Raw genomic sequence first — 23,713 nt, 5'->3', positions numbered from 1 at the left:
AGGCCGAGCTGTTCCTGCTAGGTCATGCTACTGCTGTTGCTGACTGGGCTCTACTGAACTAGACTGCTAATATTTCCATGAGAGGTTTACAAGTAGATTAAGCTGCCACTGCTGACCTGTGAACTAAACTGCCATTTTCCAGGTAATACAGACCAGAGTTACTCAAAAAAAAAAAAAAAAAAAACACAACCCATTTCTAAACAGGACCATTTCCCCCACATCCTTTCTTTTTCTCTACCTCTGGTGGGCAATGGGCTAAATGAAGGATTAAAGGATTTAAAAGCCATCATTCAAACTTGACTTTTAAAATATTAAAGTTACACTACACAGTCAAAATGCTACAGGCAGGAAAGACAGGTGAATAATACAGGCTGAAAGCTGATAGCCACATCCTCAGTATGACCCTACCCCACCCTACATATTCCTTCAAACCAAACGCAGAGGATCCCTGGCCTCTTGAAAATGTTGTGGTGATACAAACAGAATTACATTCAGCAAAACACCTACTTTGAATTTTAAATTGTGTTTGTCTCACAGGCTGGTGATTCCCTCAGCAATGCGTTCTTGTGGTGCTGGATAATCATGGGCGACTTTTAGTCAGTCAATACTCTTCAGTAGACTGTGTTGCTAAACTGTGGTGTTGCTGGGTTAAGTATATTCAATGTTTTAGACACTTAGGGTATTTTCAGCTTGCAGCTGCCTGATGGAAATGTTACTCCATCCATCAAAACTTGAGGAACAGCTGTAGTCAAATTCTATTCCCCAACTGACACTGCAAATTTGAAGTAGGACTGATTAAAAAGTTGTGACACCTCACACCAGTCAGAATGGCTAAGGTTAAAAACTCAGGAGACGAACGGGGAAGTGGGAAGGGGTGTGTGGGAGGACAGGGGAAGAGAAGGGGGCTTTCGGGGAGTGGGGGGCTAGAAAAGGGGAAATCATTTGAAATGTAAATAAATTTTATCGAATAAAAAAAATTAAAAAAAAAAAAAACCTCAGGAGACAGCAGGTGTTGGCCAGGATGTGGAGAAAGAGGAACACTCCTTCACTGCTGGTGGGATTGTAAGATGGTACAACCACTATGGAAATCAGTCTGGCGGTTCCTAAGAAAAATGGACATGACACTTCCGGAGGACTCTGCTATACCTCTCCTGGGCATATACCCAGAGGTTCCCCAGCATGCAATAAGGACACATGCTCCACTATGTTCATAGCAGCCTTATTTATAATAGCCAGAAGCTGGAAAGAACCCAGATATCCCTCAATGGAGGAATGGATACAGAAAATGTGGTATATATACACAATGGAATACTATTCAGTAATTAAAAACAATGGATTCATGAATTTTTTAGGCAAATGGATGGAACTGGAAAATATCATCCTAAGCGAGGTAACGCAATCACAAAAGAATACACATGGAATGCAATCATTGATAAGTGGATATTAATTAGCCCTGAAGCTCTGAATACTGAAGATACAATTAGCATATCAAATGATTCCCAAGAAGAAGGAAGAAGATGGCCCTAATCCTGGAAAGGCTTGATCCAGCATTGTAGGGGAGTGCCAGGACAGAGAAAAGGGAGGGGAAAGATAGGAGAATGGATGGAGAGGACTTATGGGACATATGGGGAGGGGGGAACTGGGAAAGGGGAAAGCTTTTGGATTGTAAACAAAGAATATAGAATATATATATATATATATATATATATATATATACATATATATATGGAGCAAGGAGTCAAGAAAGCCAACGAATTAAAAAGTCTTAATGCCTCCAGAGAACCTTTCAGACAGCAGAAAGAACCCAGAGCTCTTTATCTCATGGGTATCTCCTCTGAGCACAACCAGCAGGCATATGAGGGATCTATCACAACCAATTGCCAAGCCTAACAGCCAAAGAAATGGATACATTATCCTTTTACCCTGATTGGAGATGCATTTAAGGGTAAGGGTTGGAAAACACTCTAGGAAAGATAGCTTAAAATGACAGAGGTGAAAAACGAACCCTGCCAGATCAGAGACAGTACAGTTCCATGCTGGAATGGAGAAATGACCAACAATGCAAGACTCTTCCCAGGGTGATAAAGGAGGTATCATGGGCCCTAAACAGACCACCAGCAGTGGCAGCCTTGGACAAAAAAGTCAAGGGCCTATGAACTGCAGGCTGACCTTCCTCTCAAAACCCCACAAAGGGGCAAGAATAAGAGGGCATACATGAGCCTAAGTGGAAGAAGGATTAGGGAACTCAGGAAGAAGGCCCTTTCAGAAGAAATAGAAGGACCCTGCAGAGCTGTCCAGGTCAAACAAAAGCAAGATGGAGCTAGGTAGCCATGCTAGGGGGCATCTGGAGACCTGAGGATAAAGAATGAGGCAGAAAATGGGGAAAGAAAAGACTGCCATTGCAAATATGGCTGAGCAAACAGAAGAACATTGTCCAACACATCAAGTGAGAATCTCATGAGAAATTGATTAGGACAGAAGGAAGATAAAGGCAGGAATTCAACAAAAGGGAACTGTAGAACTTTGGAAACAAATGGAGAGCCACAGTTACCATCATTTCAGAATAGACTTGATAATTGAATGTATGAAAAACTGAAGCTGAGGGGAATGGGGCTGCCAAGAAAACAACTTAGAAGCACAGAGAGAAAGGTTCAGATTTCCAAGGCGATAGACACGAAGAAGACATAATTATACATAGGACCCAAAATGAGAAAAAAAGATGGAAATACATTTTGCATATATTTACATATTTTATGTGATGAAAAGAAATGAATTTTCAGAAGGTAAATATAACTTGTGAAATTGTAAAAGCAACAAAGATAATTACATTATCACAATTGGTGAAACGAGATTACATGTGAAATGAATTCATTTCCACATTCTTCTCAACATCTCTCAATTTGCCCTAAAGGACAGCTATGAGGCTCTGTTGTGAATTGAGAAATATTGAAGTACATAAAGTAAAATTATGCAAGAAACTATAGAAAAGGATAAAAAGCAATGAAACTGCTAATAATAAGCTAAGGTTTGAGATGAAACATAAAAAGTAACAGAGACTATAATCATGCTACATTATGGATAGATTCAAGTCTGTAAAATTATCAAGGCAACCTCTGTAACACAAAAAAACAAACATTACTTTTTTTTTTTTTACCAAAAAGGACAACACATATTCCAAAAAGTAGAAAAACAGAGAAACTCCAAAATAGAATCCAAAAAACAATGATTTCACAAATAAGAAGATACTGAAGTTTTATATGTACATAATACACATGTATATATAAAATTTGTATCAAAAGGTAAATACATATTCAAGATAAACCTAAAACTAAGTGTGTTAGAATAATAAAAATAAAATAAAATCAATATGCAATAGTAAAGAATATAGTAAGATGAGCCTGTTTCCTCATTTAGGGTTACTGAAGGCCTTGGATTTATCATTTCCCGACAGAGGAGGGAGGAGCAGCATTTGTTCTAATTTGGTTATTAACCAAGGCCCTGGTACAGAAAGAGACTCTAATCCTTTGATGCTCTAGGAGAGAGGACTGAGTGGTTTTTGTTCTAGCAAAATGGCTCTTGGTGGGCTCCTGGGTAGGAGTAAGTTGTCAGAATGACGAAGCCATGATCAGTCACTGCAGACTCTTAGCCCATCTGCCTGGGAAGACGTGGAACTGGAGGTGGAATCTTGCCTAGGTAGTAAACATCCATAACCTTTCCTGAATGGCAGACTCTCAGAGTTCTGGGTTGCTGAACACAGAGATGTGATAGGGTACAGTGCTCTGAGCTGCATGGGGGAGGCCCGACCAGTGTATCCCAGCAACCTGCACCTTACTTCTGCATCTCTCCCAAATTGCTCTCCTTGACGAGGACACCTTTTAATAACAGCAAAGGCAAGTAAAATATGCACCTAGGTTCGGACCTTCGAAGGGGCTTACAGAAACCTCTATTTTGGAGTCAAATCTGATAGTTGTGGGTAGGTTGGAGTCAGCACTTTTTCTTTTCATGCAAAGGGATACATACACCTGTGAGTCTGTGTAGTCTGTCTTACTTTGGGAAGTCAGTGACAGCAGTAAGTTGAATTCATAGGACACTCAGCAGATGATGGAAAGCCAGTAGTTGTGGGAAATCCCTGAGAAATGTCATGGGAGTGCTCAGAAGAATCAGTTGGCTGCTTCTACACAGCAGGTAAGGACCTGGCAGGCATCCACTAAGAAATGGCAGTCATGGGCTTGGTTTTAAATCTCATGTAATTTTAAAATAAAGATTTTAAATAAAACTAAAAGTACTATATATCAAAACATACAAAACATCAAAACATCAAAAAAATTTTAGATGGCTGCTAAAATTTTGCTAATGGTAAAGTTCAGGTCATCATATGATAAACAAGAATATACAGAGCCAGCAATGGTTGTGTAACCCTGTAACATCAGCACACAGGAGGCTGGGGGGTAGTATGCGATCATGTGTTCAAGGCCTGCATGGTCTTGTAGCAAAGCACTGTCTCAAAGTAATTTTTAAAAAGCAAGGAAAATTGTCAAAGGCATCTGCTGAATGACTTAGAAGCCCACCACCAAGTCCCAAAGAAGCTGTGACATGAAAGAGTCCCAAAGACAACATGCAAATCAAAGCTTCAGGTACTAAGAAGACAGACTATATGATTTATATAATTACAGTCACATGAAGTTCATGAGAAAGTTAAATTCATGTAGATCAAAGGCAGACTTGTGGCTTTCAGGAAATGAGACAGGTGAGATGGGACCTAGTATGGACACTGAGAAGTTGGAAGGTGACCAGTGAAGAGACTAGAAGCTCATGATGGTTGCACATGACCTGAGTGAGCCACACCACTGAACTGTACACAAAGAAGTGGTTATGGCAGTCATTTTAAACTTACATAGTATTTTCCACAATATAAGCATATCTAAACGTTTTTGGAAGAAAAGAATTAAAACGTTAAAAACAAGAACAGCAGACAAATTAGCTACAAATTTGTAAGCAGCAAAACACTAAATTCAGGAGGGTAGGGATGATGGCCTGGTCAGTAAAAAGCACACCACACAAGAATGGGGACCTAAACTTAATGTGCAGAGTTGTGTGTATCTGAAATTACAGAGCTGGCAGGTGGGCACACATCCCAGGCCATTCTTGGTAGGTTGGTGGGGGTTAACTGGTAAACCATGGCTTCAATGATAGATGATATCTCAAAAAATAAGGTTGAGAGTGATTGAGGAAGATACCCAATATCAGCCTCAAAATTTAAAAGCTTGGTGATACGTGTAAACACACACACACACACACACACAACTAAATTTAAGAAAGACATCTGATCTTAAATGACAAAGAGACAGACAAGAAGTGGTGACAACCTGTGCTGAACTGTGTGAATTGTTTCTTATCCTTGTTACTCCCAAAGTAGACTATGCTGACAATGTGGGGATTAGCAGAGACTGAACTGCATATAGTACCTCAAGAAGCCAGGGGTTTGGAGCTTTTTCCAACCTATGAGGCAGGAACTATATCAGAAGGCCAAAAAGATGTGGTCTACAGTGGCAAGGTCAATTCGGAGAGGACTGGGAAGCACTCTTATATAAAATGTAAGATTCTCAAGAAAGGATTACATCTTGAGGCTTGCACCCCAAGAGTGCTATGGTGAAGGTGTCTGAGGGTCTTTCTTCTAGCTGCCTTTGTGGTGGAATGAACATCTGGCATTATCCTGCCATCTGACTGGTTTGCCTCAGTGATTCCCAGCATTCATATATCTTAGACCCTTGAGTAGGGATAAAGAAGACTGTACCTCCAGCAACTGTGTGGCTTGCACTCTCCTGTTGTGCTGATGGTTGTTTGTTGTTCTTGTCAACTTGGCCCAAACTAGTGTCATCTGGGAGAAGGGAATTCAACTAGAAGAGTGCTTCTAACAAATTAGATTGGCCTCTAGATTATTCTGTGGGGCATTATCTTGATAAACGACTGATGTGGAATGGCCAAATCCACTTCAGGTGGTACCCCACACCTGGAGAGTCCTTTTGATTTTTTTAATAAATTAATATATATATGTATATATATACATATATATATATATATATATATATATATATATATATATTTACTTCCTCACTTTATACCCCACTCTCTTCCCCCCTCCCAGTCACCCCATCCCACAGTCCTTCTCCCAATCCCCCCTCTTTCTCCTCTAAGGAGGTGGGGGTTTCCTGGCTATCACCTGCTGTCCCTGCCACTTCAAGTCTTTGTGAGGCTCTTCCTCTCCCACTGAGGCCAGACAAGGCATCCCAGCTAATAGAACATATCCCAAGTACAGGTAACAGCTTTGGGACACCACCCCCACTCCAGTTGTTCAGGACCCACACGAAGATCAAGCTGCACATCTACTACATATGTGGAGGCCTAAGTTCAGCCTGTGTATGCTCGTTAGTTGGTGGTTCAGACTCTGAGAGTGCCAAGAATGCATTCCTTTAATCCAAGCACTCGAGAGACATAGGGCAGGCAGATCTCGGTGTATTTGAAGTCAGACTGGTCTACAAAGCCCTGGCTGTTCCAGGATAGCCAGAGCTAGCACACATTAGACAGAGAAACCATTTTTGGAGGTGGCTTGGGAGGAAGCAGGCTAAGCAAGACATGATAGCAAGCCTTCAGCAGCATTCTTCCATAGAGTCTGCTCCAGAGCCCCTTTGAGTTCCTGTATCAACTTCCGTCACTGATGGACTCGGGTGTGGAAGTGCAAACCAAATAAACTGATTCCGCCTTAAACTGCTTCCATCATGGTGTTTATCATAGCATAAAAAACAAGCTAGGACATCTGACTTCTTCTATAACTACCAAGTGTTAGGTCAGTCCAGGAGCAGATAGGACCCAGCATCCAGGTGGGCTGCTATAGTGATATCTAATTATCTGTGTCCAAACAAATATCTACGTGTGTGTGGTGGTGGTGGGGGAGTATGTGTGTATAATCAGATCATTAAACACAGAAGAAAGAAAAATAGACTTAATTAAAAGCAAAAAAAATCACTACAAATATAAACCAAGTCAAAAATCCTAAAGCTTTTTGTTGAAAACTATGCAACTCTATTCAAAAATTGATGTGATAAACTTTAAAATAAAATATATACCTAAAACCAGCTATGGTGGTACATGCCTATAGACTAGCACAGATAGCTGAAACAGGAGAAATTTGAGTTCCAAACCAGCCTGGGATACAGAAATAGTTCCTGTCTAGAAACAGACACAAAATTGACACCAAAAGCTCTAGAAGATCTAATATGTTTGATGGGAGGAATCCAGAAAGATGGGCATCTCTTAGGAAGTTCTTTCCACCTTAAATGAAAACTAAATAAAACCAATTAGAATCATCCCTCATTGTCCTTAGGACAGGAACTCCCATGCATACAAAAGTATGAGAATGTTCAAGTCCTCCTATAAAGTGGTGTGGTATTTGGATATAACCCTTATATACCCTCTCATTTATATTATACCATCTCTGTGTTATTTATAGTATAAATGATATCTGCTTGTTATATTGCAGTAACAATGGAATAACACCAAGATGAAAAGCTGCATATGTTCAGTAAAGATGTGACTTTTGAATATTTTTCATCCAACTGAATGAATGCAATGGTATACAAAACAGGCTATGGACAGCAAAACTCATAAGGCAATGTAGGCATCACCTCAGGAATATATTAATAATCTTACCTTAAGTATTCTGCTAATGAAACCTTCTATTGAGGAAATTTGAAGTTTCTGGTCCTTTCTAGGGATACTGGGAAGGCTTGGACAGAAAGATACCATCTTGATTTTTCCAGACAGCAGTAATAGTTGAGAGGATACATGTATAATTTTTATTATGATGAAGAAAATACATGTCTTCATACAAGTAAAGTTGTGCATCATTAAAACATCCATCAACATTAAGAACAAGACAAGTCTGCAAACAAGCCAATTACTGTTCTCAAGTGCAATTGGATAGAAGAGTAAAAAAAAATATTGGGAAGAATTAATTAAAGGAAAATATTAGAAACAAAGCAGTAACAATTATGGTGCCTAATTATTTGATATTAACATACAAAACCCAACCACTGTCCTATATATTTGTCTAAAACAAACAAACAAACAAACAAACAAACAAACAAACAGCCAAGTGAAAATGGTAACCAACTGACAAGATAGCTAGAAATGAACAGCAAGAAATGTATAGGGCTTTTCTGATCAGGCCTACTGACTGCTGTAATACTAGATTTGAGTACAAGCTGAAATTGTGGTGCTCCCTAACAGGAAGACCTGCTGTGTGAATCCATTGTGACCCCAGTTCATGACACAGAGAATAAGAGGGAGGGATCAGAAAATAGTATCCATTTAAAAATACTGATAATACCAAGAAAACTTTGGAAAAATCAACAGCATTGAGGCAGATTAATCGATGGAACAGGAAAGCACTTGGAGAAACATAGTTTACACAGAAGGTGACAATCTGAACAGTGTGGAGTCTTGCTGCATTACAGAAATGCTTTATTATAGGTCTGTGTACCAGTGACCCCTCTTGGAGATAAACAACTAAGTCTTTATCTATATTTCCTATAATTAATCTTAAAGAATAAAAAGCTAAAAAGGTGAACAAGTGGAAATGTTAAGTTTTAGAAAGAAAATGTAACCAATTTATTTGTAATTTCAACATGGGAAGGCCTCTTCAAACCTAGAGGGCAATCATGCTCTACAAAGGAAAACATAAACTAACAACACAGAGTTTTAAACTTTCTAATATAAACATGCAATCAATGAACAACATGAAAACAAATGACAAATGAGTTAAAAGAATAAAAATAACTGAAATTTGTATTAAAGATATAAATATTATAAAACTGAAATTACCAATATATATATATATATATATATATATATATATATATATATATATATATATATATATGAAAACTTCATCCTTGCTCATGATAAAATGAACTAAAATCAGAATGGATTTGCCTCATCATTTGTACCTGTCAGATCGGGAAGGGAAAATTAAATATGAAAATATTTAACAGCATAAAGCTGAGAATCTGGCCCTTTAACTTTGGCTAGGGGTATCCACTGACCAGTTCATGGAGGACCATCTGAGTGTACTTATCCAAAGTCTCACATAGTCTTAGATCCAGTAGTTCCATTTCTAAACTGGAATTTATACACAAAAACTTTGGCAAATTATGCACCAAAATGGTAACTATAGACTTGTGTATAAAAATAAAACATGGAAATGTTGCAGCTATGTGTTAATCACTAAAAGGCTGATCCAATAGATTATAAGCCACAAATGGAGGGGAACTCTAAGCAACTATTAAGAAGAATGAGGTAGACCTTTAGACCATTATGGAAAGCTCTCTAGGACAAAAGACTAGGCGCCTAGCACCTTTCAAACATGAGTTCTAGGAAAGCAACAACAAAGTCTCTCCATGCTCTCCTCCCTCTCTCTGTTCCCACCTTTTCTTCGTTTTTCTCTAAAACTGCCCCTAGGAGGAAATGGAAGCAAGGAGAGATAATCTGAACCATACACACCTAACTATGAGCACAGCTATTCTTTATCATTATTTTTATAATGACAATAATTACTCAGATAGTCAAAGCAATGGCTAGAGTTCAATTTTTAACAGTAAAACACAAGGCCTGGTCTTTAGGTATCAAAACATATCTATTTGTTTCTAGTTACTTTAATCAAAAAGCATAATACCAGCAAAATATTTTATACCATTTGTTGATACTGTATGTGACAGATGCTGGGAATAACTCTGCTCCAGATGGTGGGTATATGAAATCAAGTCTCCAGATTTATCCATGTTACTCTACACTATCTCCTCTCTTCAACTAAACACACACACACACACACACACACACACACACACACACACACACACACTGCATACATGCATATGCCCACATATACACAGGGCACCACCAAGCCTTCATCTTCCTATAATGAAATTAATGGAGTGAAAAATGTGAATTTTTGTTTGCTTGTTTATTTTTTTCCGAGAAATCTAAACTTCTCTCATGATTTCATTTCTAGAGTCAGAAGCTTAAAATTTCTGGGAGCTACAGAAGCTTCATGTAGCTCTAATTCTCGAGAAATTCAACAACACTATCAAACAGAAAGAGTTTTTCTTGGTGAAAAATCCGCTCACCTCATTAACAAATAAAGATATGAAGTGCAAACAGACTAGTATGAGCTATACAGGCAGAGGGACCCTAGCTCAGAAGAAAAATAAAAACATACAAACAACATCACCCCCAGCCCATCTCCAGTGAATCCATGCACTGATCCCAAGAGAGCTTTGCATCTGAAGCCATGGGAAGGCAGATCCTCAGAAGCCAAATCCTGAGACTACCAGCTTTGTATCTAGATGAGTGATCAGAGAAATCATCTCTCCATAGCTCCTGTCACACAGGAGCCCAGATGGGACTAAACTGCCTCCCTCAAGCTCCCACATGGGGAAAGGCCATAGGGTACGTGCACTTGCTGTGCAGCAGCACAGAGGCAAAAAGTTCTAAGACTTGTGGAGTCTGACATGCAGAGCAACTAACACACGTTTGTTATCAGCAAAAACACACATACATACACACACACACACATTTGAGGTAAGCTTCAACTACTCCTTAGTTAATAGTTATAGAGCTCAGAACTCTATTTGCCCTTCAGATTTTATACAAACAAACTCACTTAACTCCCCAGGACATGGAAGCAGCGTGAAGCTTGGGGGTCATCTAAGATCTACAGGAGTCAAAGCCTCAAAACCCTTTTGGTTAGGGTGAGTCCTAGTTTTGAACTGACACAACCTGTGCAATAATTTAATTGTCGGGACAAATCTATAGGAATTAGCTTGTTCTAAACATCATTTAGAAGGCCAACTTTCTCCCTGGTATAAAGTTGTCATTAGTAAAGGCAAAGATAGATTAGATAGATAGATAGATAGATAGATAGATAGATAGATAGATAGACGGACAGATGATAGATAAATACATAGATACATAGATAGATAAACAGATGATAGATAGACAGACAGACAGATAGATAGATAGATAGATAGATAGATAGATAGATACATGTAAGTTGAATCACAGAGAAACTAGCAGAGAAGTTTGTAGTTTAAATTTGTATTTGCCTTCCTCTTGCAAGGAAGTTGTTGAAATAGATCTGGTGGGAAGTGTGCTGCATTGGTTTCAGCCTGGGTCTGTGCATGGCAAAGGCAGACTGTCAACTCTCCTGTGAGCCCATAACAAGGGGCATGAAGGCATGAACCACCAACAGGACAAGTCTCTACTGTGCTACTAGAGTCACTAAGATCTACCCTATTGGGCTATCCAGAGTGGGCAAATGACCAAATAGTGCTCCTGCAGAATACAACGATATGCCAGTGATAAGTGCTAGAAGAGAAAACAGAAGGCTGCTGGGATCTTTTTAGTTAAAGTAACCAGGAAAATAAATCTCAAGACCGACAGCTACAGGGATACCTCAGAGTTCTTCCATTTATCACAATGTGGAGTTAGGAACCCAGTTCTCATCCTCCAGATTCTCTTCCAATCTGTTCACTTCCTACATGATAACATTAAGCAAAGTCTTTGGACACAGCCTCCACAAAGTTTGGGGCTGACATAAGGATGCCGATGGTGCAGATGATGGTAAAGACCGAAAAGGCCATGAGGCACAAGCGGTCCACCACACAGGCTGCAAACTTCCACTCACTGCAGATCACCTCACTCTCATCCTGGCAGCGGAAGCGGTTGGCGATGTAGCGGACCTCCTCCAGGATCTTGGCCAGGTCGGGGTCCCCATCTGAGGGGTGCGTACCATGCATGAGGTGCTCATCATGTGTTGGGGAGCAGGCCAGACGACCACACACAACCCCAGAGTCTGGAGTTGGGGCACAGTGCATGCCCTCCAGGCCTCGGAAGCCAATGTAGAGCAGGTTGCCATTGCTGGTGGGTGGTCCAGCACCTGCGCTCAGCTCTACACTGGCCAGGCTGCAGCGCCGAGGCTTGTGCTGACAAGCTGGCCGCACCTTGTCTTCTCCGGGCCTCTTCATGCGCAGAAACCATGCACACCAGTTCAGAAGAATGATCCTGGTCTGCAAAGACAAGAGGATGTCAAGAGCACTTCAGAGTTGAATATCAGGCAAGCCCCCATAGCAATGTGAACCCCACAGTGGAAGACCTGCTTTATAGATCGTAGAGGAAACAGGATCCCCTGTCTTCTCAGTGATTTTATAGAGCAAATCAATGAGGAAACCTGGCAAGATGGAGTCAAATATGAGCTGAGAATATGACCTATGTAGGTTTATCACTGGGGGAACAAGCTGAAGTTCCCTCGGAGTAGACATCTGTAACGTCTGTGAGAAAAAGGCAGCTGGTTAGGTAAAGATGTCTGAGATGTGTATACAGGGAACACCATTTCTTGTCCAAGTCTTCCTTTTTCACTTCTAGAAACCTGCCAATCTAATTCCCTAGCTCCCATGCACGCTGTAAGCTCCCTTGTAGCTAAGGGAGACTCTGAAATATGTCAGACTCCTAACTTGGAACAACTTCAGGGTTCTAACTTCACATAACCACATCTCTTGTGAGTAAATTTGTATCTTTGCAAAGTTGGTTTTAAAGGTTGCGGTTGTGCGAAAATTACCAAGAGAATCAATGAGAAACTGAAAATGAGGGTGATAATCTCTAATCTGTCGCAGGAGTTGAGAGGACATGTTGTAGTCCATGGGTGCCAGGTTGTTTAAGGCAGACGTGAAATAACTTGTTTAAACCCATGGACTATTGGGCATCAGAGTCCTATGATCAAAACAAATGGAACATTAATATGGAAGGAAGTTTAAGTGTTTCTAACCTGACTCATTAGGCTATGGTGACGAGCAAGTAAGACCGTGTGTGGGACAGTATACCGGAAAGACAGAAGCAGATGTTAGCACACTTCCTATAAATAGTGCAGGCTACGAAGGCTTGCAGACAACAATGCCCCCTGCTGGTGTGCACATAATAAGTGCATGAGTGAATGGGTATAAGGGTTGCCTAAAACAAGCAAAACCCTCATTCTTATATAAATTAATTTTAAAAGGCTGAGGGCTGTAGCTGGGTATTGGAATCCTAGTTTATCAATGTGGCCCTCGGTGTTTTATAAATGTACAATGTCTGATGCATAAACAATGAAAAGCTATTCTGAGAGTTTATAGGTTTTGTGTTTTGAGACAGCCAATCTGGACAAAGAAGATCAGTGAAGACAGTGTGTAAACAGTGGACCTTGTCCTAAACCACCTAGATACACACTTCATGTTCATCTTGACATGATCATAGGAAAATTTCTCCAGCCTCTCATCTGTAGGGGAAGACACAAGTTATGAAGTTCATGTCTGTAGTCCTTGGCTCTTTGGCAATCATTTTTACAGTATCTTATCAAAAATTGCAAGTATCAGGTCTGTAGATAAAGATGGAGAGGCACAAGAAAGGTCAAGCTTAGGTTCCTCACAGCTGGGCAGCCTGTCACAGTCTTACACCTCTAGTGGCAAACTAAACTGAGAGAAGCTCAGGGCTGTACAGATTTTTCAAGATTAGGTAGAAGCAGAGGCACACAGTTACCTTCTCATGAGCCTGGATCTAGCACAGTCATTCAGGAGACATGAAAGAGGAATAAAGTCCCCATTTTACAGATAAAGTGAGACTCAAAGGAGATACTGAATTGGATCAAGGTCATCCCCTTACGGTGTCAAAACTATTGCAAGTTTCATCTACCAAAGGAACCCTGGGTTCTCTTCAGAACACGTATCTCTTATCCCACTCTTCTTTAGAAGACCCTAAAAGGCCGGTGCTAGATCTCAAAAGAGGCTGTCCCACTATATGTGAATCTGGATCCAGAGGCAGCTGTGGACAGAAGAGCTGAGTAGGGTTGGGCACCTATCTTGCCACAAGGGGGTCTGTGTACTGAGATGCATCTGCAACTAGTATCATCTATGTCACCAAGTCTGTTTTGAATTCCATGGCCCAAATCATTAGCTTTCAAGGACAGCACATCTCCAAATATGGAATTATTCTGTCAGTACTTATCAAACCGTGCCCATGACCTCTTCTGTTAGCCTACAGTTTTGTTGTTACTTGTGTAAATGTCACATAATGCCATTGCACCCAGCAGTATCTTCTTCATAATAGCAACAAATCATAATAAGAGTCCCCTGGAGACTGTTTATATTTCAAAGACACATAGAATGAATGAAAAATGTCACATGCTTTATAAAATGAGACATATACACACTTATGTTTTAACTTGCAGCCAAGTGGTTTTAACAACCTTTTATTTCTGAAAGACTTGTGATAGACAAATGTTCTTAATTAATATGCTAGGAGAATAAAGTGGTACCAGTTTCATTAAAAAATGGCTTTGTGTCTCTGTGTATCAGTTCCTTTATCTTCACACCAGCCAAAATACTTAAAAAAATAAGTATGAGTGTATTTTTTCTTTTAGCATGAACACTAAAGAAAAAAGAGGGAATTCATTAAAATGGTTATCAATATTTGCGGTTACAAAGGATGGGAATAAACTGGGAGGCAGACCTCCTTGTGTCTAATGCTGATTTTACTCTTGCTTTTGAAACAGGCAGTGTGTAATCTGCTTCAAATGGATGGAGAGGCGGAGAGACACATAAGTCACACCTAGCTTAGTCTGCCCTGGTGTATCACGATGCTAAGAAAGGAGAGCGTAGGTGAATGCACCTAACTTCTGTAAGAGGACTGATGACTTCTGAAACAAGATTCCTGGACTGCAGCAATGCCATTTGAGACAGAAGCATTGTGGCTCAGCACATGCCATAGCTGGTGCTATGAACTTTATATGGGATTTTATTATGTGTATAAGGCAAGTAGAATAAAAGGAGAACTAGTACATTTACAAGGCCACTGGAAAATAAAAGGTTCCCTTTCCCAAGTTAGGCCACTGTAAGCTATCGCTCAATGATTGTATTCAAAAGGCTGGACGCCCTTTGTTCTACTGGGGATTTAAATGCATCCTTTGCTACATGCTGTGTTTGACACGTGGTTGATTCCTAGATTTCTTTTTTGGACTTGAGTGCTGTTGAATGGGTCTTCAGACAGTGGATGGACAGGGCTGCTCTTCTTATCTCTAGACAGAAAAGAGCTATCTGCAAGGTTCACCCTTGCAGTTGGGCAAGGGCAACTCCCTTCTTCTACCTTGGGTTACATCTGGCAAGGTGGGGAAAGTCTGGACTCAAGCTAAGTCCTAGTCAATGTCTCTGGGTATCAGCTTCGGATACTGTGTTCTAAAGATGGCATGGCAAATGAGCATCAGAAGTTAATAGTGCTGGTCTGATGCTTGCAGGCATAAGGAAGTGATGACATACCCTGGGCTAAGAACTCATCCATTTCTTTTGGTTCTCTTGTCTATTATATCACATGTTTGTGTAGAAACTTGGCACTCTGCAGCACTGCTTTCTGTCCTTACTAATTCTACTAAGCACACACTGAAAAACAAATCTTAGGAAAAAGAAAACCTGAATGCGTACTTGAACATGTACAGATAATTTTTTATAGCATTCTTTAAACAATATAGCATATAAACTACTGAAATGGCATTGACACATCAGGAATATGTGTAAACATCTGGAGATGATCTGTAGTACACTGGAGAATGTGTGCAGGTTCTGTGTAAGTGCCACACTATTTCTGCCAGGTTGCGGAGATACTTTCAGACTTCTCTGTTGCCAAGAGTTCAGGAACCAATGCCTTGTAGATACTGAGGAACACGCAATCTAGTTCTCATTCTTTTCACTCCTCAGTCTGCTGTGTAGCTCCAGCCATGTTGCTTCATAGCCACTCTCCTAGTTCCTTCAACTACTACAAAGTACTCCTTAGTGGGAGAGTATTTATAGAGCAATGCTAGTAAGATACTGCCAGTCCTGATCTGGCATGTCAGTGTGAAACACTGCCATCACTGATGCAACATCCTCAAAGACATACAGAGGGGTGGAATCTGTTTAGAGGCACTAAACAGCCAGGGAAAGGTGTAACTCCACAGGGGCACAAGACCTACCCACTTAGGCATTTTGCCACCATCAGGGTCATGGTGGTGATATCGCAGCACAATCACTGTCACCACCACAGAGAGGCCCACGATGATCATAGTGCTGGCGAAGTACTGTGCTGTAGAGAGAGCAGAAGCAGTGTGAACCCTGGAGCCCCAGCAGCACCTATTGGGATGATATTTTCCTATCAGGTCATACTATGTGGTTATACTGAAAAATAGACTGTAGCCTAGTAACCACACTTCTAGTGGAAAAGGAGTAGACAGCCTAGAACGCAAAGACTTCACATACCACCACAAATCGGAAGTGGCAACTCTCTTATCAAAGCATAAATGACTCTGACAGCATACAGTTCCCATCCCCATGGCACCCTGACTAGGAACTGAGTGCTGGCTGCAGCAATGAGAATCAAAAACTAACCTGGACACAGCAACCTTTACACGATCACCTTTCCAATCTAGGAAACTCTACAGATATGGGGTCTTCCTATTCCTGCCCTCATCCCTTAGCAAAAACACCTATCTTAGATAAGAATGTATTTGTTCTACTCCCATCTCTCTAAACAATTATGTAATAAATTGATACCAAGTAATCTCAGGAAATAGTACCTAACAATTAGAATATGTGATTTGTCCTATTCTAAAGGGGCATTCCAACATGCACACACACACACACACACACACACACACACACACACATACATACATCACCAGAACCACCATACACACACACACCCCACAGACACACCACAGACACACCACACACACACACACACACACACACACAGAGACACTACGTACACACAGACACAACACACATACTACCACTACATACACACACACACACACAGACACCACATACACACAGACACAACACACATACTACCACTACATACACACACACACACAGACACCACATACACACAGACACAACACACATACTACCACTACATACACACACACACCACCACCACCACCACCACTATGAACACACATACATCTCACACACACAGAGACACCACACACACACACACACACACACCACCACCACCACCACATACGCACATACCACCACCATCACCACCACAGATAAGCCTCTCTCATTTGTTAAGATAGGTCATTCTTCTGGCTAGTCTTGAACTTCTGAATTCTCTAATCACCTTGCCTCAATGTCACAAATACGGAGACTACAGTTACACACCACCATTCATAGCCATTTTTTCATATTAAAGGCAAGCCCCAAATTTGGACATCTCTTTCATGTCTCTCCTGCTTTGGTCTAGGTATGGGCCATAGTGTTTTGCAATATTTACAGCACGTTTTCTACCCACACCAGAGAACAGAGGGGTACAATAAATCTCTAGAGGCTGGAAGGATATGTTTGTCCTCTGTGTACCTGCTGGGAAATCCTAGGCGCACTTGAGCCTTTGCCTTACCTATCAAGGGCACGGAATCAGATGTTGCTGGCATGATCTCAGCCACAAGCAGCATGAAGACAGTCAGAGAAAGTAAGACAGTTATCCCTGAAACAAAAATGTGAGGAGTTCCTTAGGCACAACAGAAAGCTAGGTTGAATTCCCATCTCACAGGAGCTCACAAAGGTAGTTTCAAAGCACTTGTTAGGTCATCAGTGCTATACTGTAAGTCCCATGCTTTCTGTATATACAGGCATATGTAGCTTTCTGGGTACAGATAGTAGGTCACAAGGAACACCTGCATGGCCCACCTCTCAGAACCCAAAAGAACCTCAAAAGGAGACAAATTTAGAAATCACAACTTTGAGAGAATCAAGCAGCATGATTACTTCTCAAGGTCTTTACTGCATTAATTCTAAGAAGCAGTTTAACACAGCAGGATCAGGAAACCATGTGGCCAGAAGACTTGGTTTCATTCAGGTCTTGACTCTGCAGCTTAATTAGCTGTGTGACCTTGGGTAAGATATTTAGCATTCTAAGCCTTATGCTAAGAAGATAGAAAACTTGCGAAAGCTTTCTTCAACACATTTAATATGTATTTATTTAGTGATTTTGTGATATAAGAAACTCATTTTACCTTTCAAACACCCCACTTCTCATATCTTCACAGGGAATTATAACAAAATTGCATTCTTATTGTAATGTGTACAATAATTTACAGATGCAAGCTGATATTAAGTTAATGTGTCTACCATCTATAGTGGAGTCTGGCTAGCTCTCACTGAGGAGCAAGGCGGGTGGCAGTGGGGGAGAAAGAGAGCCCATCAGGGTCAAACTGATCTGGTCTCTCCCTGTATCCTGCCAGGTTCTCAGGAAGACATTCTGTCTCCTTAAGAGCCAGAACCAGGAGTTTATAATGTTGTGAGGCCGATAGGCACACAGGTCCATGAATAGATAGTAGGTCACAAGGAACATCTGCATGGCCCATAGTGTACTTTAGAGCTATCCTCAGAGGGGGGAAAAACATGGATGCTTACCAAGAGAGATTTTCTCTCCAGAGTCTGCAGGCAGCAAGAATACCAGCAGAGCTAGGGCTGAAATGAGCACGCAGGGGATGAGCAGGTTAAGGCCATAGTACAGTGTCCTGCGGCGCATGGTTACTGTGTAGGTGACATCTGGGTAAGGCTCTTTGCAGCACTCATAGAACTTCTCATTCCTTTTGCCAGGGATTCCTGCAAGGGGTCCCAGAAAAAGGAAGGAGGCCATCAGGTCATCAGAAGATACAGTTATCCTTTTCTTTTCCAAGAGAGTACAACACAGGAGCAAAGCTCTAAAAATTGGGTAATGGGTGTTTGAACAAACCCTTACTGGTATGCTATTGCTATGTAAAGGTATCTTAGTGATATTCAAACGAATGGGTAGATATTCCTTTGTTGCATTAGAAATACTTATACAATGGCGATTTTATAGCATTACAATTGCAATTACAAGCAGGTGCCACATAACAGTGTTTCTGACAAAGATGTAAGAAAAGCACAGTGGCGATAGTCCAATCACACCATCAGACGAGAATGGATCCCATGAGCACACAAAATCTGCACCAGTGTTGCTTCTTTAACATTGTATCACTTACTGATTCTGTAGCTGGCTCACTTTATGTACTGTAAGTGAATTCTATCATGTTCACAAGTAAAACAGCACAATGGCACTTTTCAGAATGTATACCTGATGGTAAGTGACTCATAATAATAATGGTTTAGATTTTGAAAGAGTGAAGTATAGGTTCCTATTGATAAAAATAAATGTCAAAATGGCTACAGAGAGAGGGGGAAAAAAGTCAAACTATTTTTTCAAAGACTTAAGAGATTTGCCCACAGGGGTAATTGTCACGCAGGCGTTACATCAGGAAGTGTGTCTGCTAGAAGGAACAATTTCTCAGAATCTCACAGTAGTTTAGAAGACTGAAAATGCTAGAGTGACCAGTTTGCTCCCTGGCCTACACAGGCCAATGGATTTAGGAAATCTACAACCAGCCGCATCTACACGATTTTCAAACTACTTGACTCATCCTCACCTCCTCCCACCCCATGCTAAACTGCCACATGAACGCACTCTTTGCTTTAAAATCCAAAGCCCATCCCCCACTCAGCAGAGTACTGACTTGGTGTCTAGTCGAACTTGTGTCTTCCAATGGGAAATTTTGTCCTGTGCCTAAACATTGCTATTTGTACTTTTGACTGAGCCCCTCTTGTGATTTTTGTTCACTGACACCATCACTGCAAAGTGCAGTCCAGCCATACCATAGGACTAGAATGAGTGCACAACACCTGCACCAGCACTGCCTCTTTAACAAGCCCCACCACAGCTGTTTGCTGCATTTGCTAATTGTTTTCTGCTTCTCGTTCTGGAGCTCTCAGGACATGATGGAAGAGAGTGCCAGGTGTAGTAAATGAAAAGAACAGTGGAAAATCCCCGAGTTCTTCAGCTCACTCAGGCAGAAGGCACCTTTCATCGGGGATACAACATCTTGGTCCTCTGCTGGCCTTACCCATGAGATCCCATTCACCGTTGGGGATATAGCTGCTGATATCTGCCTCTTGCATCTGCAGGTCCAAGGACCACCCTCCATAGGACCAGGACCCAAACTTCAGTTTGCACTGCTGTACATCAAAAGGGAACCAGCGTACATCAATGTAGCAGGAGCTCTTGAAGATGCCTATGCGAGCATGGGAAATGAGCAGAGGATTGAAATGGAGCCAACTGAGACAGGCTCAAAATACACAGCAGTTCTTAAAGCCTCCCACCACCCCAAACTCTTGCTATACCTATTTAGGACAAACTGAAGTGCATCCACACCCTTCACTTTTTTTTCCCTTTGCAAAAATCTCTAGAGCAGCTCAGGCAAAGCATCATTGCCTTTTCAAATTAAAACACAGTCCTAGCCTCTGTTATAGGAGGCAATTCTTATGAGATTGTGCAAATTATTCATTATAAACTTTACTTTCCATGGATACATTCAGACTCTAAGCAATATGAGAGAAAGAAGGGATGCAATAAATCTCAGAGACATTGATATAGATGATGAAGAACTTAGAAAGAATTGCTGCAAAGAGGTAGGGAGATGCTGTTGTTTTTAAGTAGCAAAATGAGAATATTTAGTTACTTGAATATACACATATATATGGGTATGTATATGTAAATGTAAATGTATGTGTATGTGTATAATTGCAACCTGTTCTGTTTCCACAGTTGGAATGAATAGGTGCAAAATTAAAGACAGAGTTTGAATGCAAAGGAAGATTCTACTGAAAGAACTAGAATTCCCAGAAGAAGTAGATTTCCCATAGGTCATACTGAGGAGTCATAATAAACCCAGTCCAGACTTTTACGGCATGGACTCTTGCCTGCCCACAGTGACTGGCTTGTGCTAGAAGGCACATGTAGCTGAAATGCCCCAGTGCTAGTGGGGCAAGGGCAACACATTTCTTTGAATTAAAAGACTAAATGGAGGAGGTAATTAAGGAGCTTTACACGTGTAAGCTCCACTCTACACCTGTTGCTGAGGTAACATATTTAACTATCCCTTTAAATCTGATTTAGAATCTTAGATACTTGGGTCAGGAGGATGACAAGTTCAAGGCCATCCCAGGAAACTCAGTGATTCCCTGTCTCAAAATAAAAAGGCAGAGAGATTAGAGATATAGCTCAGCAGTATACTACCCACTTAGTATGTATGACATATATATGTCATTACTATTATTCCCCTACCATTAGTGGGCTGCATTTTCCTTTTTCTAAATTGTATTTGATTCCATTTATATAAAAAGGACACAAGAAGATGAAAAGGATTCAAATATTGCCTGAGGATTGCAGCAAGACAGTTAACTACTGCAAACAGATAAGGGATGATGGTAACTCTTTAAAACTGGATTGATTGTGGTGATCCTCTCACTTCAAATGTATAATATGTAAATTCTACCCCTATCTACCTATTAAAAATAAACACATGAAAAGGGCTGAAGATATACTTCAGTGGTTAGGAACACAAGCTTCCCTTTTAGAGAACCCAGGTTCAATGCCCAGCACATACATGGTGGGTCACAATGGTAACTCACTGGTTACTCAATTTAAAATGTGCCGGAAGGCATCACACAGCCCCGTGTGCAAGGTGCTTGCAGTGCAGAGGAAGGGCTGGGGTAGGCAAGCAGATGATTTAAGACAGAAAGCCAGAGAAGCAACACTTCTTTAATCAATATAAACATCAGTGAGAGGGATCTGTCTCTGCTAGATTCAATCACTTATTCATTCGTTTATTGACACACAGCTACCTGCAGTTGAGGAGTGATGGATTATAAGGTGAGCAAACACAGATTCTGTCTATAGAATTCTTATCATCTGCTAACAGGAAGAGCATTGTAAACAATAGGCAAAGCCAGGTTTGTGGTGTGCTTGGAGATAAGGGGAGGCTGAATGTCAGAAAAGGGTGTGGTATGCATTCGTGTGTAGTTATGAGATGTTGTATATTTAAGGGTTGCATGTGTTGAGAGGGTGTTAGTGTGTTAGGTGTGTAGCAGGAACAGTGTAGCACTGGGTTACAGATTTGTTATGAGCCGTTACAATGAGGAAGATAATTCTTGAAAATCTGGTAATAAATCAAAGGATAAGGTGAAAAATTAATCCCTATATGCTAAAACACACGTTAAATGTATGTCAGAGGACAGCAGTTTCTCATGCTATGGATCTCTCCATGAACAGCCTGGGATCTTGTGAGTTTCACAGTAATGACAGGCAGGGTGATAAATCAACTCCATAAAGCTCTTACCACCAGGAAGTTAAGAAGGAGGAAAGCAACAAGTTGACAAGTCACTAGTGGGTGCTCCACTGAGCTCTGGTCCTTACATCTATCTTGTGAAGATAGATCTAGGCTTGAGTGCATGAGCCCAAGATGTGAACTCAGAATGTCCACCATGTTCTGAATACTGGAATACCTCTCAAGTTACTGGGAAGAAATGAAGGAGAAAGGCCTGTCTATCATGTTTATGGACACAAAGAAGAGCTTCAAATTACTCAGCAAAGGAGACTATATGACAGACTCTGTGGAAGACACTCTGAAATGTGATATCCAAAATCTTACAGAGATGACACCCAGAGCGAGCTGAAGAGATATGTGAGAGTTCTGATGGGAAGGGAGGGGAGAGTGGGAAGACAGCATATGACAGTCCTCCCCTCAGGAGAGGAGCCAGTCCTCCCCTCAGGAGAGGAGCCAGTCCTCCCCTCAGGAGAGCAGTCCTTGGGACTGATGCACATAGTTGCTTAAATCTTCTCACTGGAAGAAGTCCAAGATCTTACCTGGAGGGAGATACTGGCAATGCCCAGATGCATTCACCAAGACATTGGTGTGGAATGTGGCATCGAAGCGTTCATCAGCACTAAAAATAGGAAAAGGACTCATGAGTCAGCACCTCCAAGCAGTGGGTTTTTCAGTATCCTTAGAGTTGTTATGCTTAACAGTCAGAAGAATTTGAAGGGTTCCTGCTTGTAGCTGGACAATCAATCTCATACCTGTTGGGACAGAAATGTGGCCTACCTGGAGGGTCTTCTCATGGAAGAGCTAATGTCCTCTTACATTTCATATGAATTGTGATGTTGGAGTTTTCTTTTTGTTGCTGTGATTAAAGTATCCTGACAAAAGCAACTTGGAGAATAAAGGTATGTTTGGCTCATAGTTCTAGATTATAGGCAAGTCAAAGCAAGAGCTTAAAACCTTGCATGCACAGTCAAGAGCAGAGAGAATAAACACATACACCCCCATTTACTTTCATTCTCAGCTACCTTTCTTCTGTCTTACCCTGTTCAGGACTCCATGCTGTTGTATAATACTATTCCTGAGGAGACATGAACAAATATCTACTCATCCTAGATAAGGGGCTCAGGACAGATAAAGTAAGGATACCACCAAAGTCCAACTCGAAGAACTAGTAGGTTTTATTGGTGGGCTAGTTACAAGAATATGCTAAGGAGCTACTTACAGGGGCAGAAATGATTCAAGATATTTGCACCATTAAAATCTACCGCAGAATTGGTGACAGCTTCCAGTCTCTGGAATGGGGTTCACACTTGACCAGTGTTAACAAAAAAATTTATTTGAATGACAAAAACCATAGGTGCAGGATCTGGATATCAACAGGCTCCAGAACTTCCAGGCAACACTGGTGATAAGGTG

The 23,713-nt window shown here is 41.0% G+C and overlaps 1 protein-coding gene across 1 annotated transcript in view; it reads right to left on the bottom strand.

Moving 5' to 3' along the window:
• Positions 1-8,955: 8,955 nt before the first annotated feature.
• Positions 8,956-23,713, bottom strand: part of Chrna7 (cholinergic receptor nicotinic alpha 7 subunit) — a 124,075-nt gene continuing 109,317 nt past the window's right edge. The window contains exons 5-10 of the mRNA XM_052161490.1: positions 22,840-22,919; positions 20,039-20,206; positions 18,528-18,722; positions 17,512-17,598; positions 16,085-16,194; positions 8,956-12,122 (exon numbers count right to left, since the gene is read on the bottom strand). Coding sequence (XP_052017450.1) covers positions 11,604-12,122; positions 16,085-16,194; positions 17,512-17,598; positions 18,528-18,722; positions 20,039-20,206; positions 22,840-22,919 — 1,159 coding nt within the window. The 3' untranslated portion in view covers positions 8,956-11,603. The remainder of the gene's footprint in view (positions 12,123-16,084; positions 16,195-17,511; positions 17,599-18,527; positions 18,723-20,038; positions 20,207-22,839; positions 22,920-23,713) is intronic.

The sequence above is a fragment of the Apodemus sylvaticus genome, chromosome 1, assembly GCF_947179515.1.
Source record: "Apodemus sylvaticus chromosome 1, mApoSyl1.1, whole genome shotgun sequence".
Lineage (NCBI taxonomy): Eukaryota > Metazoa > Chordata > Mammalia > Rodentia > Muridae > Apodemus > Apodemus sylvaticus.
This window is presented reverse-complemented; position numbering and strand designations above follow the sequence as displayed.